Source organism: Notolabrus celidotus, chromosome 4, assembly GCF_009762535.1.
Source record: "Notolabrus celidotus isolate fNotCel1 chromosome 4, fNotCel1.pri, whole genome shotgun sequence".
In the NCBI taxonomy this organism is placed as follows: domain Eukaryota; kingdom Metazoa; phylum Chordata; class Actinopteri; order Labriformes; family Labridae; genus Notolabrus; species Notolabrus celidotus.
In genome coordinates, this window is record NC_048275.1 from 26,573,347 (window position 1) to 26,591,389 (window position 18,043).

At 38.9% G+C, this 18,043-nt stretch overlaps 1 protein-coding gene across 1 annotated transcript in view; it reads right to left on the reverse strand.

The window, feature by feature from the left end:
* The window catches only part of LOC117812106 (regulator of microtubule dynamics protein 2), a 46,115-nt gene extending 32,151 nt beyond the window's left edge, over positions 1 to 13,964 (reverse strand). The window contains exons 1-2 of the mRNA XM_034682708.1: positions 13,857 to 13,964; positions 11,476 to 11,930 (exon numbers count right to left, since the gene is read on the reverse strand). Of these exons, the coding sequence (XP_034538599.1) occupies positions 11,476 to 11,921 (446 nt within the window). The 5' untranslated portion in view covers positions 11,922 to 11,930; positions 13,857 to 13,964. The remainder of the gene's footprint in view (positions 1 to 11,475; positions 11,931 to 13,856) is intronic.
* Positions 13,965 to 18,043: the final 4,079 nt, after the last annotated feature.

An 18,043-nucleotide genomic window follows, 5' to 3' on the forward strand; every position in this document is an offset into this window, starting at 1 on the left:
CATGCAGTGATGCCCACTACAGAGTCATGCCTTTAATGCAGCACCACCTGAAAGCCAGAGGATCACAGCCAACTTGTGTTGGTTTTTGTAACTGTCCCTTTTGTATTGATCCAGATTCTCTGAATCTTTCAATGATGCTATGAAATGTAGAAGATGTAAGTCCATAATTCTTTGCAATTTTACACTGAGTAACATAATTCTGAAAATGTTGAACTATTCACTCACACAGTCCTTCAGAGATGTGAACCTCTTCTCAGGCCATTGAATTCCCCTTTTATCCTCAGTCATGTTTCAAACCTTTTTTAAATTAACCTAGCTAGTTGGAAGATGTTCCTCATTATGCTCCTTTAGCATTACACATTTTTTCTAAATGTTTTGCTGGCATCAGATTTAAAATACAGAACGTATATATATTTTTAAATGACATGACAACATTTGATATGTTGTCTTTGCTCTATTTTCAATTGAATAAAATGTTTAAATGATTTGCATACCATCAAATCTGTTTGTGGGAACCTAGCATCCCAACTATCTTGGAATTGGGGTGCTAATTATAAGAGCAACTAGACTCAGAGTATATTTAATCTTCATTTGTTTTTCTACTATGATTTAAAGATGGAGTGTGATGTCTTTCAACCACCTTACTTCCCCCCTGCACCAACCCGAGTAAACCCAGGCATGTGTTATTCGATATAATCCATCTTGAAAATACCTGAATGGGCGTGCTCTCGTGTTTACTCTTACTGTTGTGGTCTGCTCTCACCATATTGCAGAGCACTGACTTACAACAGACAGACATGACTTTTCAACTGTATCCAGACAGTCACATTATTGGACTTTGTCATTTATTCATACCCTAATTCATTCATCCTTTTGTCAATGTATTCATTGAGCAGTCCCTGCAGTTATTTACTCAGCAGAGCTGGAGGACTGAGTGATCAGCGCATTCCCGTCACGCCATTCCACGGCTCATCAATCTCTTGAGTTGAAAGAAAAAAGAAACTAAAGATCTATTTGTATTAGTGTGTGTTTGTGTAGTGTACATGATTGTGTAAGGGAGCCATTATCATCCTTGCAAAGTTACTAGCAGTGCATAGCTCTGAAAGAACACGTCTAAATATTGTCATCAGCACTTCAACACCAACAATAACATACCAGCAGGCCCACCTACAACACACGCACATGACATGGTTTTGTTTTCTGCGGGCAGGTTCAGTTTGTATGGGTAGACAGAAAAAAAAAAAAAGTGAAAAGTTGTGTTTTTCTTTTGTTTAAGATGCACATGCAAAGAAAAAAAAAAGAAAATTCTGATGGAAGCAATAAAGCTGGGAGAAGGGAGACGACCTGAGACTTTGAGTTGACAATAAATGAATGAATTTAGCTGGAGAGGTTGACAGGGCTCAATCAGATATTATCTTTAAGTATCTATTGAATACTCTCGGCACTGTCTAAAGCCAGAGTAGCAGGACAGACAATTTGTTATTTAGAAATGCAGAACTATGGGTGTCTTTGCATAGATCACAGTCACAGTCTACAGATCTATGCACAATCCTCATTATGTATTAACCCTCCTGTTATGTTTGTTTCTTAGGGACAGCAAATAATGTTCCTTGGTCAACTTGACCCAAGGGAGGCATATTCAATAATTCAAAATTGTCAGAACCCCAAAAAATCCCAATAAACATTTTTTTAAATCTCATTATTAACTCCATTACTAACCATACGAATCATTACTTAGTGCATTGGTGTTCTTTAATTCTCACAGATCATATTTCAAAGAGGATAACTCACTTGGTTTTTTTTTAATGAAAATTCATGGTAAAATTTTTCTTTATGTACATTGGAAAGTGATTGGGGTGAAATATGTCACACAGTTGCAAAGAAACATTTGACACTTTGGACCCTTTTTAGCCTCCACTTTGACTGCCGGGTCAAGTTGACCCATGAACAGCATCTGTGTAATATAAACATGCAGGGTTACAAATGTGTGAAATGAACCATTTTCATTTTATATGTTGTTCATGCTAATTAAGCCAAGCAGAAGAAGTTTCATAGTGAAAAAAGACTTAACTTTTTTTTTTTTGAAAAATAATTATTTGACCCGCAACATAACAGAAGGGTTAAATTTCAAGCACTTCATCATTCATCTGTTGATTTTTCTCTTAATAAATTATATCAGTCAATATTTTCATACTGGTCTGACGTATATTATTTAGGTAACAGGTTAGTTACACGATCAGAAATTCTGTCACTGAAATATCTCACATCCAGCCGCTGTACTCGGTCTTAATCTCAGTGTGCAGCGACCATGCTCTGTCTGACCTCGCAACAATTTTATTTAAAGCTAAAGAGAGGAGAGCTTTATTTTCAACATGCTGTGTGCTCACTGGAGGAGATCGCCATTCAGTACCCAGACCCCACGGGGCCACGAAGGGATCTCTCAATAGAGCTTAGCGATGGCAGTCTCCTCGGTGACTCGCTCAAAACAAACCAGTGTTACCATCCCAACATCAGCGAGCCCTAGAACATGCAGCTCCGCTCATTCAACGTGCAGCAGTGGTGACAAGACTCCTAAAAGCCTCCTTTACAACAATGGCTGACTGACTGCAAAGAGAGCCCCCCCTGTCTCTCATGAGCTGGGCAGGGACTGACTCCAACTTTCTCACACATCAGCTGCAGGCAACATCAGAGATTCTTAACTATGCTCTCCTTTGTTGCGGTAGATAATACAGGCAGGGAGGAAAAACCTGTCACTCATTTGTGACTGACACATCAGGAAACTAAACGCCAATAATGAATGCGACAATTCATCTTGTATGTTTAACCATAAATAGCACTTCTGTTAGGATGTTGTTACTCTGCTCCTAAAATAGCTGGAGGAAGAAACCAGTTTAGGAACCTGGTGTTGTTCACAAGTGACATTCGATTTATGATTTTGGCCAAAAGGCAAGAACAACAGTAAAGAAAGACACGTGAGTGATGCAGCTATCTCAGGACTGAAAGATGACATGAACACAAAAGAGCCAGCAACTTCATTTCCTGAAGCTGACTCCAAAAACAAGTCAAACCCAATGACCTCATGGTAAAATGCCAACATTTAAAGCAGAAATTAAAGAGAATTTCAGCCTTTGACTTCTCTTGTTTGACATCATTACATCTCTTGTTTTTGAAGTTAATTTCTGAGCTTTTATTCGTCTCTTCACAGATAGGACATAGATAGAGTAGGAGATGAGGGAGATAGAGAGGGGAATGAGTCATCTGCTTTGAAGATGACAGCAGCAGCAGCTGAAGATCTTGCTGTTAAGGGTGAACCACCAGTGTTTCCCACATGCTTGATACCAGGATGGACACCAGAAGTGTACTAAATATTTCAGATTCTTTTACCTAGATGAGATTAGCATCTGCTTTCAATAAACAATTAGACTTTCTCTCTCTCCATGTGCTAAAAGAGGACAGGACACACATAGAATCTCCCCACCTGCTCTACAAGTAACAGGGACAGAAAAATGATTTAATACCCTCCTGTAACTTTATGATTTAGTGGATGTACGTTTTGCATCTTTTTGAAATAAAGAAGCATGTTTACTTTCAAAGTAGGATGTAATGAAAGCGTAAGGCAGTAAGAAGGGCTAAATAAGGGCACCACAAGTAATGGTAACAGTGTGTGGAGGCATTTCCTTCTCTACAGTAAACATCAACTGAGTTACTTACACCCCATATCAATTGTGAAGGGATTGAATCATGAACCCATCGTCATGAATCGTGAATGGCATCATATCAACCAGAGTGTGTTACATCTAGATATATATGTTTTTCTCTATTTTCAGCTGATACTAATTTATTCACTCATGATATCTGTACTTGGCTGACTTTTTTATATAATATTAATATTAATATTAATATTATTAATAATAATAATAATAATAATAATAATAATAATAATAATCTTTATTTATGTAGCACTTTTAGCACCCACAACAGGGTTACAAAGTACTTTACAAATAGAAAAGAAACTAATAGACAATAAAAGAGAAATGTGAGGAAGACAATGAAAAAGAATAAAAAAGCAATAACATGGAGGGAGGTGACAGCAAGAAGAAAACGACAGAGAGGAAGATAAAAAAAAGTTCAAGACAAGAGGTTAAGATAAAACAATGTTGGAATACTAAAACAACAACATTTCAAAGATTAAAACAATTAAAAGATCAGAAATATGAAAAATATAAAATAATAAAACGAATAAAGAGAGTAAATACCTGCCAGTGATACTGCCTGATAATAAAACATCTGAGATAAAACACACTCAGGTGGCATCTCCTGTAAAAGCACATCTATACAAGTGTGTTTTTAAAAGAGATTTAAAAGAGGATAATGAGGTGGCCAATCTGATCTCCTCGGAAGGTTGTTCCAGAGGGTCGGTGCCATGACAGAAAAGGCCCGGTCACATTTGGTCCTCAACCTCGACTGTGGGACGGCAAGCAGAGCCTTGGCTGAAGACCTCAGGGTACGACCAGGCAAGTATGGGTGAGGAGATCAGATATGTACTTGGATGTGAGTTCAGAGCGTGCTTTAAAAGTCAACAATAAAATCTTAAAATCGATTCTAAAATCTATCGAGAGTCAATGAATGGAAGCTAAAACAGGAGTGATGTGGTCTCTGTTTTTGGTTCTAGTGAGGAGTCGGGCTGCTGTATTTTGGACACGCTGTAACTTGTTTAAACTATGTTTGTTTAGACATGTATACAGTGAGTTACAGAAGTCCAAGCGGAAGGATATAAAAGCATGAATGACTGTCTCAAGATTTTTTCTAGATAAAAATGAACTCATTTTGGAGAGTCTCCTTAGCTGCATAAAACAAGTCTGCACCATTAGGTTGACATTCTGGTTCAGATTGAGGTTATCCTCAGCATTAGTTACAAACCTTCTCGGGTCTTTCATTGAAATCAATAAATGCTTAATGTGTACCCTCTAAAATCAGCATTAGTCTAAAAAATCCAGTCAGGCTAGATTTGGATGATAACTCTTTGAAAGAGTGACCCATTTTCCACATAGGGTACCCATATAATGAGTGAGAAAAGCTGGCACTATGATTGGAACCTGGTTGGACTCACTGGGGGCTGTGGTTGAGAGATGCACACAGAAGAAGTCAGAGGCCATTCTAAATTACACAGATCATCCTCTTCACAACTTCTTTGTGGACCAGAGAAACGGCGGCAGTGGACAGCTCATCTCTCTGCGCTGCAGGACTGAGAGATACAGAAAATCATTCATCCATGCAGCCATTAGGCTTCATAACTCTCTGGCCAATAGGAGATGAGCTGACAGACACCTGAATTACTTGTTTTATGTGATTTTTTGCAGAGACTTGCATCATCACCCTCCACTGCCCATTTGTTGTCTCAAACTGAGGAGTCTTTTCAATCAAACCACGTGCCAAGCTATTTATTTACTTAACAGTATAGCAACCTTTTTTTTTAAATGCATGACTATGAAATAATGAGGAAAGGCTTTTTATTAGCTGCTGCTGCTAATCATCATGCTCCCTATGTTCAGCATATCTTGGCAGTGAAGTGGTTGTTTGTGCCATCTTTGTATTACATTACAGTATCACACCCAATAAAATACCTCTCACAGCATTTATTATTATTGGTCAAACTAGTGTATATGATCCAGCTCACTTTTTAGAAGACAAAATCGGTATTAAAGGTGCGTCTGTACACAAAATTTTACAGTAACTGACAATAATAAACATTTCATAGATGCCATAGAAAAGGCAGCGTGGGTGGGCAGACGTACACTTGACAGGGTGACTCGGGACACATCATACAACAGATGATGTCTGCTCTGTGAGGACTGTGTACACTGTGCACCATTCAAGAAACTTGTTTGTATGTCTTTCTCCGAATAGTGTGATATGTACTTGAATGTCTCGGATATGGACAGCTGCCTGCAGAGCAACACGTCCCATGACGTCACAGGGAAGTTATACTAAAGCTTTTAATCGCTTCACAGACAATGAGCTCCCTTCTATCTTTTCTAAACATTTCTGCGTGTTGATCAGACATGCCCACCACTAAACAAAACTTCTTCTTAAAAATGCTTAAATCAACAACCATCCAGTATCCATAAATGCTATTTTTTTGGAAGAGGAAGAAAAGAAGTGGTAATGTCCTTAAGCTACAGCGACGTGATGTGAATAAACTCAACGGGAACTGTTCAAGGAATTACAAGTTCCTACAAGACACTTTGAAATGAGGCCTCTGACAGCTTGGCACACAGACGAGGTGATTGATGGGTCTCCTTACCTGCTCAGAGGAAGCCGTTGTGACACATGACGAGTGAGAGGAATAAACAGCTAGAACTTTCAACCTCTTAGTGGCAAGGTCTGCATGTTCCTGTATTGATCGACACAAGCCTTGCTCAATAGTTCTGACATCACGTCATGCTAATTGTTGAGTTACCTGCAAGCATTTCAGAAGGAGTAATGTACGTTGTTACTCAGACTGTCTGATCACGTACACTGCCAACACTGGTCATACTTGGAGTGTCTCTACAAACACACAGTGCACAGAGGAGTGATTCATGAGGAGATGTTTTATATCTTTTAATGATCACCTGCAATCATTGAACTAAAAAAAAAACGCTGCAACACAGATGGTAGAAAACTGTTAAACTAGCAAATGCAGTTAGCTACAGAGTAGAAATATGAATGTTTGTCCCTTGGTGCTTAGTTTCTGCAGCAGTGCCTGCTGGGAGATATGTTGCATCACCTGTGAATACTTGCTGGATCCCCCCTGTTTGAAATCTCCAGCCCCACTAAAGCTGTTATTTGCAGAAGTTCAGTAAACTTCACACCTAAAGATGTGTTTCCTCTCATTAACGACAAAAACTGATGAAGCTCAATACCAAAGTATGGCAGCAAAACGTTGAACTAAGATGTCTGCATACTTCCATTCTGCACCAAGGAATAACTGCACTAATCTTGCTAATCTTAAATGCATTCTCAAGGCTTTAGTTTTCAACAAACATGCAACAACTGTTACCCAACCCTGAGTATGGCGGCTCGTACGAGGATCTTATGCGGAGATGTTCTCCAAACAGTTCCAAGCCAGTCGAGCAGACATGACGAGCCCTTTAAATGGATGTGAGGATTAGGGGTGTAACCGGCTCCTCTGGGGGAACGCTATACTCTCCCTGAGGGGCTGAAAATATCTTCACTGCATCATTCCCACTAACCCCCACACCCTCTGCTCATACAAATAACAGAGCGGCAGGAAAGGCTCTCTAATTATGGGAGGTGTGTGCGTGAGGTGATTTCTTTTAAAGCATAATAACCCGGGTTGTAATTAAGAGCATTTGATGCAGCCGACGACTGCCACTCAAAACCTGTGAACTGTACCTGCTAGAGGGCACCCTCACACTTCCATCTGTTCCTTTAGCCAACGAGGAGGGAAAAGGTAACACAAGTATAGACAGCAAAGCCTGCCTGCTATATCTGCTTATAAGACATGGTATCACTGTGTTGTGTGTTTTCCAACACAAGTTTGCGTTTGCAGAACATATAATGCAGTGAACTATGTTCGAGTAGTACGTGTAGCATCTGCAAGAGTGTGCTCCAGCTTTATAATTTACAATACACACTGTCTGGAGCACAAGTAGCAGACGATGTTCACTGGAACCTTGAATGTATGAACTCTGTTTTACCCTCCAGGCTGGGACACTATTGATATCTTTCTTTTTTTAACCATATACGACCACAACAAACTATAAATGCTCCTTTTCCAATGCCTACAGAAGCTGAACACTGAATCCCATGATGCTCCACACTAATACTGTCCATGGCTCACACACCACTGTGCTCTCTATTCTGGGCAGCTACAATCTCTGACATCCGGCAGACTTTGTATAGCTTTATAAATAAATACATTCCTGTGCTGGCTCCTCTTAACCTGTGTATACACAATCAGCAATAACATAACAACCACCTGTCAAGACGTTGACCCTAAAAACTCTACTACATCTCTGGAGGTGTGACCTCTGAAGGTGTGAGCAGCAGATCCTTTAAATCCTGTACATTTCAAGGTGGGTCCTTCATTGATCAGACTTGGTCGTCCAGCACATCCCACAGATGCACAAATGTGATCTGAGGAATTTAGAGGCCAAATCAACACCTTGAACTCATTGTCATGTTTCTCCAGGCCGCCCTCTTCAAAGCTCTTTGGTCCAATGCTGCACATGCACATTGTAGGTACTCTGGGTGGCCGACAGAGGTCAGCATCCACCGCCTGACCATTCTGCTGCTACGCAGACCAATAAAAAACAAACTCTGATGTACTGTGTGCTCTGACACCTCTTTTTTCAAACAGCATTGACTTTTTTCAGCAGTCAATGAACTTGTTGCCAGTTTTCTGATGTTGGACAACTTTTGGTAAGCACTGACCCCTGCAGACCAGGTACACCCCACAAGAGCTGATGTATTGGAGATGCTCTAACCCTGTCCTCTAGCCATCACAGTTTGGTCCTTGTCAGACTGCTTCTGACACTCAATTTACCAGACTACATGTTCCTCTGCTGCCTAACAGATCCCACTCACTGTCAGGTGCCATTGTAAAGAGATAATCAATGTTACTCACTTCACCTGTCAGTGGTCTTAATGTCAAGGCAGATCTGCGTAAATGGATATAAAATCAAACCATAAGGTGTGCTCTCTGACTAAATTCAACAGATGCTTGTCATCACAGTTAAAATCATTTTGGGGTCAAATCTTGAATACGTGCCTCCCATTCTTCCTGAAAGGATTTTAAAAATATTGAACCTTATACTAAAGGTTGATTGATTTCAAAGGCTGGAGAATCCCCTTTTCATTGGTATAATGATTAACTCCCATGATATAAATGTTATCCATCATGAAAGAAGTCCTGTATGGTGTTATCAGCAGTTTTGACATGTTTTACTTTCAGTGCCAAAAACATTCCTGAACCAAAATGTTTTTTCTTTCAATTCTTTGTCCATTGTCTTTGTCTGGTTGTATTAATACAACAATTAAGGCCAGAGGAGGGTTTCTTTTCCTTTTCCTTTTTCCTTTTTTTTAAATTTTTTTTAGCTTTCAGAGATAACTAACCGATTAAAATTAAGCGAACGTTTCAGAGTAAAAGCACCATTTTTAAGTAAAGTTAAAATGGATAAAAAAGTCAAAGTGCAAGAAAAATGAGGGTTTCAGAAAAAGAGATCAAATGTTCTTCATATATTAGCTTCAGTCTCAACATTTTGATTTAATTCTCATATGAAAATTAAAACATTATTCCTCTGGCTTCTTCTTTTTAAGCCTGGCTCTGCTGTTGACCCATTTTCCTGAGTTAATCATGTTAAACATTATATAACGGCTGACGTCAACATAAACAATAAAGAATATAAACAGGACCCAACCTCTGCATGGAATGTGATTCTTAGAGGACACAGACAGTTAGCATTCATTACCCAGGGTGCATTGGATGTTCACTTGGCCTACTTAGTGTTGTTGTAGTTGTAAAAAATGGCTGGGAGGCAGTTGATTAATCATTGTGAGGACAGTAACAGAAGCAGGGAGGAGCCGTGCAGCTCTAATCTAAGACTCACCGCACAGCTAAAACTGTATGGTTAGGGTTTGACAGACGCTTGTCTTCTTGGCACTTCACAAACTTTACTTCCTACAGAGAAGATCAGTGGTCACACCAGGTCATGAACTGAAGTGACGAACAGAATGCCCCTGCAAAGACCTGCATGTATAAGAGTCTCTTTACCGTCTTTGACACCTTTTCCAAAAGATGGGTTTAAAATATGCCGAGTAAGTGAAATGTCAAAGTGCTGCACGGCTGCTGAAAGTTTTGGTCTAATCAGCATTTGATGTTTGTTTTTATGAGATGAGTCTCAGAATGATAGTCTATTGAAAAGACACACATCTGTTGTTTATGTTATCCGAGGCTGGCACATGTTCAAGGCATTTGGCTGAGGTTGGAGGTGGATGACTGGGCATGTGCTGCTTGATTAGTCTGCTGTTCTGTGCAGCGCCTGAGGCCAATGTACATACTGTCATCAGTATAATTTAGCACTGAAAAGGAGCGAGCAAGTCTGACTGGTAAAGTGGGAGGGCCACAAAATGTTTGATCCTCACACTGATCGTCAGATAAGATGATAAAGTGTAAATTAACCTGACATCAGTTCACAGTTTACCACCTGTTGGGCTGGAGATCTGCAGTGAATCTATCGTGCATATCTTTGCTGGAATTCTTTATAAGATTAAGAAATAAGCCGGATGAAAGCGAGTGTGATATCTGTGATCAGCTGCAGCAGAGGCAGACTTTTACAGCTGTTTGAAAACCTTCAGCTCAGATGTGCTCCTGTGTCGGCTCATGAGCAGCAGCTGAAGTGTTGTCAACAGTGAAGTCTGCTGGACAAACTATGTACTGATGACACCTTCCAAAATGCTGTCTTCACTGTCATGCCAGCACAAACTGTTTGTGTACATCAAAATATAATGTGATGACTCAGACTAAAATCTCAAACTAGGGCTGCACAGTTAAATGCAATTTCACTGTTTCATTGCAAAGTGCTCTCTGTCTATATTTTCTAATTGTTTTAACTACTTTTGACCTTTTAGTCTTTGTGCAGTGAAGCTCCCTGTCAACAGTCTGGAAGTGGAGACTATTAGAAGATGTAGATGTAGATAACATCAATGTCTTTGTCTGCAACCAACACTAATGTAACTTATGTATCTTTATGAGATGCCAAAGAAGCTTTACAAACTTTAGTATTTGCCAGCGTGCTTACTGCATCGTGGCAGTTAAATAATTGGAGGTATTGCAGAGAGCAGTGCAAAAAAAATGCACAAAGAGCATGATGTGGCACAGTTTTGACTGTATTTAAACTAAATCCAGCTATTTCTTGCAAGTTAGTTTGAAGATGCTCTTGGGAGTGTACAAAAGTTGAAGAAACAAGCATATCCAAACCTAAGAGGGCAGGTCCTGAGTCGAGTGAGTACTTTATATGTATGAGTGTATTTGTCATGTCTTATTATTATTATTAACATTATTATTATTATTTTTTTTTTTTACATGTATATATGTTTTGCCTTTTAATTTCTGGCAATTATGTTCTGGTGCTGGAAATGAGACATTGGGGGGAGGGGAGAAAAAAGTTTGTACGATGAAAATGAATGTACGTTTACTTTTTCTTGTAATTCACCAATAAAAAGACATTGATCAAGAAAAAAATTGTATTCAAGTTCATGACTGATTTGTTACCTCAGTAAACATTTTCCCGAAGAGTTACAGGTTCAATCACTAGTTCCAAGTGATCTTTAACACAGCATGATGCTCATTGTGTGGATTATGGTTCCATTTAGGGGGTATGCTAAACACAAGGTGCTGTTCACATCCTTTCTAATGTGAGAAAACATTTAAAATAAGTGTTTAAATCTCCAGGCTCTTATGGTACTCACCCTCCCTCACTCTCTGCTTCCTCTGAGCTCCGCCCCCCAGCTCTGGCCCCACTGATGCTGCCAGCAGCCCTTTTCCTCCGTGTCGGGGTGCTCCTATGGAGCGGGCTGGCTCGCCTCCCCTCATCACGCCCCCTCAGCTCCTCCCTGACTTGGTCTGGCAGTGTCGGCAGAGCATTCTTCAACGACTTCATCTCCTCCTTCAGCTCTGACACGCACTGGATCAGGGCCTCCAGGCGCTCCAGCACCTCAATCTGGCCCCTGGGCATACCTGGACCATCCACCAGCATGAGGCCGGGCCCCTGGTCATTATTTCTGTTGAGGTAGAACCCTGGACAGGAGCTTCTCCGTTTTGTCTTGAAGCCTTGGTAACACACCACAGCCAGACTGATGCCAGCCACTCCAGCCAGCGCTCCCAGAACCAGCACTTTGCTGTCTGCCTGGGCCATCCTGCAGGCCTGCAGAGGATAAACAGGCATCACTGAGCTCACACTCAGATAGATGAAATTATGCTCTTCTAAAAATGATAAAACAGAGATATAGCCTGTTTCACATGAAAACTAAGTCGAAGAAGCTTTTTTAAGTTACCATAAATGTAAGCTTTGTAAAGCAGTGGGGGTGACTGTGGATCACAGGATAAAACAGGTCTTCTACGAACCACAGCATGCAACCCAGACTGCTTTGGGCAAGACACTGAAGCCTAACTCCACAACAAACTGACACAAAGTTCTGTCAGTGTGTGACGTACATGTAAATGATTAGATCCTGATGAGCAGGGAACTTGGCAGTACAGTAGCTGGCAAAAAAAGATCTCTGTCAGATATTTAGCTTTCACCTTTAACGCAAGGTGATAATTGATTAATTATCACTTGATAAGTCAAACTTTATTTATATAGCACATTTTAAAGTTGGCCAAAGTGCTGTACAATCTTAAAAACACAATCAGTAAAAACAAAAAACAAATAAATAGTAATTAAAAAACAATATTAACACACAATCACACAATAGATAATAACAAGAAAAAGCCACAATAAATAAAATCAACATAAAATGTTGCATGTCTCGCTCAACAGGTTTTAAAAGCCAATGCAAAGAGGTGCGTTTTAAGTAAAGATTTAAAATTCTCAATGGTCTAAGCATATCTGAGCATATAGTTTACAACCCATGTAAACTTAGTAATTGATTGCTCTATGACCAACCCACACAAATAACTGAACAGTTAATGGCTCAATGCTTGAAACACTAAGTCCTTAAAGAACAGACAGATCACTAAAAATCGAATGACTTGAAGCGCAAAGACACCACAATGTGTAGCTTCTTCTCGTAAGACACAGTTCTCTGTGGATGTATCAGCTGGTTATCACAAATTACAGTAGCTGACAGGAGGACAAGATGCCTAAAATATTCAACTCAAATAAAGGTGCAGTTACTTCAATATCAAGTCAGTTATGTAGATGTCAGTCTGGGACTCAATTCAAGTAAAACCAAACTTACTTTATTTGAAACCTAAGTTATGACCCCCACACTATATAAAATAATATTTTCCTGAGCCTCTTGTTAAAGTATCACCAAGAGGAGAGCGAATGTGTTTGTTGACACAACACCCAACCAGGCTGGTTTGATTAAATATGTTTGTTGCATTTGTTTTTCTCTATGGCACTTTATGGACGGCCCCCTGTATTGTCCCTGAGTGTCTAAACTGGTGCAACTCTACTATTCTCTAATGCACGTTGGGAAATCATGTTTTGTGTGTGTGTCCTTAAGATGTCTGTCCTGTCATAGTAAAAACAAAGGCTATTAACAGCAGGGGGTGAATGAAACCTGGAAACCTGGAAACCTGGAAACCTGGAAACCTGGAAACCAGGCTCCCTTCAAGATATTTGTCCACTGTCCACAGCCATTAGCATTTAGGTTTGAGTCCCTGATGCTTTAGTTAACGCTACAGTGAAAGGGCAAACAACAATATCCAATAAGACTGTCGTTTATCTGCAGCAAAGGCTTTACTGTGAGCTGATGTGAACTATGACAGCAGGATAAACAAACCCAGCTTAGATAATTGGATCAACACAGCAACGCTAACCAACCATCAAGCATGCAACAACCAGGGAGTAGCATCAAGCCATAATACACTCAATATTCATTGTCTGAATCACACTTAATCCTTTTTTGTTGATGTGTTTAGTTTAAGATGACTGTGCTGATAAGCTGACACAAACAAAGTCCAGCTGTTGGCTCAAAGTCGAAGTGTTACTTTGCTAATACAGAAATCAAAGAGTTAAAAAGACTTGAAATGTTTACGAGCAGAAACACAGAGTCGCTATGAGCAGTGAAATACATATTTTCAGTAGCAAAGGTAACAAATGTGACATTATAAGAGATCTTACTGCAGAGGGGAGAAGGCTGAGGCACTGGGCACTGCTTGTTTTCGCCTTGACAGGTCGCTCGTGTAACTGTCTAAATAGTCCGTGTAAGCACAATCACCGGTAACAAAGGTTCCTGTGTGTGCCTGCGTCGGCTTCACACCGCTTCACACCGCTTCACACTGACTTAACCTAAAATATTAGGAAATATAGAATTAGATATTAACACTGCATCTACAATTGCTCCACAAGGAATGTCAGTCAGAATGTGATGCACATGGGGAAATTATAGGACATCCTGATGAGCAGGAAACTTGGCAGCAAAGAGAGCTGTTAGATAACCTTCAACCCCAAGGTATGGAAAGGCCACTGACATTTTGTTTGGTTTTTTAGCGGTTAGGTAAGTAACGAAAAAAAATAAAAAAAATAAAATTCTTATTCATAATTATGAGTTAAAGTCGAAATTCTAAGATTACAGTCAGAATTCTTACTTTTTTCATATTTCAGTGGCCCTAATCCTCTTTTGTACTAAACGGTCGTTTACACATTTATTTAATCTTTATCCTGTGGGATTTCAGCTGTTTTCCAGAGATCTCAACTAAAAAATTTCAGTCTGACCTGTCACAGTGGCTAGCATATTATGTTGTTCAGATAAGATAAGATAGATTAGATATTACTTTATTGATCCTCGGGGGGCTAAATTAGTAAAATAAAATAAGATAAAATCAAAATAGATAAATAAAGACAGTATAAGATAGAATACAATTTAGATATATACAATGTTACAAATGGAATTCAGATAAATACAAATGTTACAAATGTATTAAATAGAAGTAATTACAGGCAGTATTAAACATGTTTCAGTAGTGCCAGGTTGACATGGTGTGATACTGGTTGGTAATGAAAGAATAAGCAATATGATAGAAAAAATAGATGTATATAATATACATAAGTTATAGTAAACAATAAATTCTAATAAGTTATCTCAATCATCAGAAAGTTATCCAGTAATCATGACCAAACAAGCATTGCTATCTTCAGACAATGTGATAAATTAATCCTTTATGATGGGAAAACCAGCTCTGGTGTGTGTGGGATTTTTTATGTTCCTAAATCCCTTACATGAATAGATTCATATGTATGAATAAACTCAAACCTTGCCACAATCACACTGTCATTCTCTGTAGAACACTAATGGATGTAAAATACAACTTGGCTGGTGGAAACATAGGCTACAACCTCCAGGTAGTAACTCTGGTTTGGCTTGCATCACTTGGATGGGAAGTGGCTTCACAAAAGAGATAGTCTACTAGTACTAACTTGTGGTTTACTCCAACATGAACATTCAAGTCGGAATTTTTCTTTAAATAGAGAACCTCTCATTTTGAGGACTTTTCACTGCATAACCAATTTAATAAAGGAAAATGTGTCTTTATTTAAACTTCATGACTGTATTGGCTATTCTTGATAATTTCTCTTGATAATATCTAATGTCCTTTTTTTGTCTTCTAGTGAAGATTTAACAATCTGTACTGAAGTCTAATCCAACATGAAACATTAATGACAGTCTTTGAGATCTAATTCCCAGTGTGTTTACTTAGTAGCGGTGCACCTCAGTGATTCTGTGTTCAGGGGACATTCATTGGTTGGATCAATTCTCTTATAACATTTCATTTTAATTACTTAGGTTTTGAAATAGTGTTTCATCAGTTTAAGGTTTGTTATGAAATGTTATCAAGCATTAAGAGCAACATAACTTTGAAGTCTAAGTTGCCATAGATGTGATGAACATTTTTTATAATTTCAACATTCTGTGTCTGATTTTTTTCCTTTTAGAAAAGTTCTCCTTCATTGACCATATCATTAAACATGTGAGTAAATAGTCTGAGTGCAAAGTTCAACTCAACAGCTACAACAGTGCTAGGAGTGTTTACAATAAATGACATAAAAACATGTAATAATTACTGCTTTTAAAGAAAGACATCAAGCATTATAAGTTACAAGTGTCATGTCAGACAGTCAAATGTTTGTGCTTCTCCCCCAAATGCTGCTGCTTATAATATTATATAAGTCAATCAATCATGCCATTCCATATGATGCCACTCATATTGGTTATTATAATGAGAGATTCACTCATGGACCTACCTGCTATTCTCCTCTCAGTGGGTCCCTGCAGAAAGTCAGGACAGAATGTGCGACACATTTATTATCACATCAACCTTGGACCTGCTGTCCTCATTTGGTTATATTTAACCTTCCTCCTGTGTTAGCTTTCTGTTACCATCTCTTGTGTTAACGGATCGTTTTTGACCAGTGTCTTAAACTAGCTGTAATATACACTAAAACATTTTTTTTTAACAACAATTAGTTTCTCATCTCTTGGTTACCTTGTTAGGCTTCCTTATCCATGAAAATATGGGTTTTAATATTTCTGGTGTGGGCATCTGGGTCTTTTTTGTCAGTATACCCCTCAATTTCAATTTTAAAAATGGTAAAATAAACCTCAAGAGAATCATATAAATAATTTAAAGGTTGTGATGTTACCTGACTATTACTGAGAGGCATTAGAACATTTCTCTTAAATCCATTTTTTTTTTCATTCTAATATTATTAACTATAGTAACATCTATGGTGTAACGGGTCAATTTCGACCCATATATAATTACTTCAGGAAAAAGGCAAAAAAGTAATATAAGCATGTTCCTCATCAATGACTTTCCACATGTCACCATGGACTTTTTTTCCTTCAAGGTTTGTCATATATGATGACTCTTTTTAGTGACAATGGCATAAACAGCTCAAAACATATCTTGATGTCACTGACTCTCGTAACAGCAAACCTTGTGATTCCAGGGGTCATTTTGATGACATGTGCAGCAGCTACCCTGCCATGTACATCATGAAGTACTGAGCTCCAAAAGATCTTACCATCTTTCGACTTGAATCCTTCAGAGGGAGCAGCTTCACCACCGGTGACCTCCTAATCAGACTCATCAGATGTGCCTGTGTCTTGTGGATGATACTCCACATTGTCTTCCTCCTCAGAAACCTGCTCACCCTCATACTGTTCTGTGTTCTCTCCCCCATGTTAACCAAAAAGAAAAATCTGCAAGTCGAATGGGGGTCATCCCCACGTTCCCACAGCCCTATTATCCTACATTTCTAGAACATTTTCAGAATTAGGTCTTGTGTTCCTACATTCCCCTTCAATTTAAGCCCTATCATCATACAAGATTTTTCGCAAGCATTTTATAGTAAATGAATGAATGATTTAATGAATGAATGAATGAATAAGTAATTTTATTTCGATCAGCAGCAGACAAAATTGTCACAATCTCAATCATTACAAGTAAAAATAAAATAGGCTGATCAAAAAGGGTTTCAGCTGAAGCAGAGCTTATAGATGCCTAAATGTGGGAACATAGGGCTGTGGGAACATCGGCGCGCTCCCCAAATGACCACTCAAATGAGTGAATTGATCTCACATGTCTGGATATGCCCGTCTTTGTTTATTTTGTTTTTGTGCAGGTATACGCAAAATGAGACTTGTTGACTGACAATGCACTTATGATTTCAGTTTTGGCTTTTAATTTTTGCTGTATAATCTTATTTTCATAACTGGGTTGAAACCAACCCTAACAATACAAAGGTCATAATTTCCACCTGAGCATTTTATAATTTAATGATTTTTTTAAATGATTTTTTTATTTTGTTGAAATAGAGGTTCCTGACAAAGTTAAAAAGCCTTGATGCAATAAACAAATTTATGTGGTTCTTTTACACGTTTAAAACCTAAAACGGGTCGGTGCCGACCCTAACACAAGAGGAAGGTTAAGTGTTTGGCATTGGCTTAGGAGGAGTGGTTAACTAGTGATTTATTTCTTCAATGAAGGTGCAACTTGAAAGTTTAGAGAAATGCAGGACTGTGGTAAGAATGTAGTGGATATCTCGGTAACTGTCAGTCCTCTCCACATAACTCTGATGATTTTCTCAATCTTCTTTGATCACTTCAGTCTGCTGTCTACAGGCGTCTATAGCTCCATGCCCACTTCACAACAGTTAAGTAGTTAGCTAACCAAGGCATTAGACAATTGCTCAAGTGATGCAAATAAAAACTTGTATCATCAGCATACATAACGACTCTGGCTTGGTTTAGAACAAGAAGGTCAGTAGTGAAGATGAAGAGGAGCAGAGCAATGGCCCCAAACACC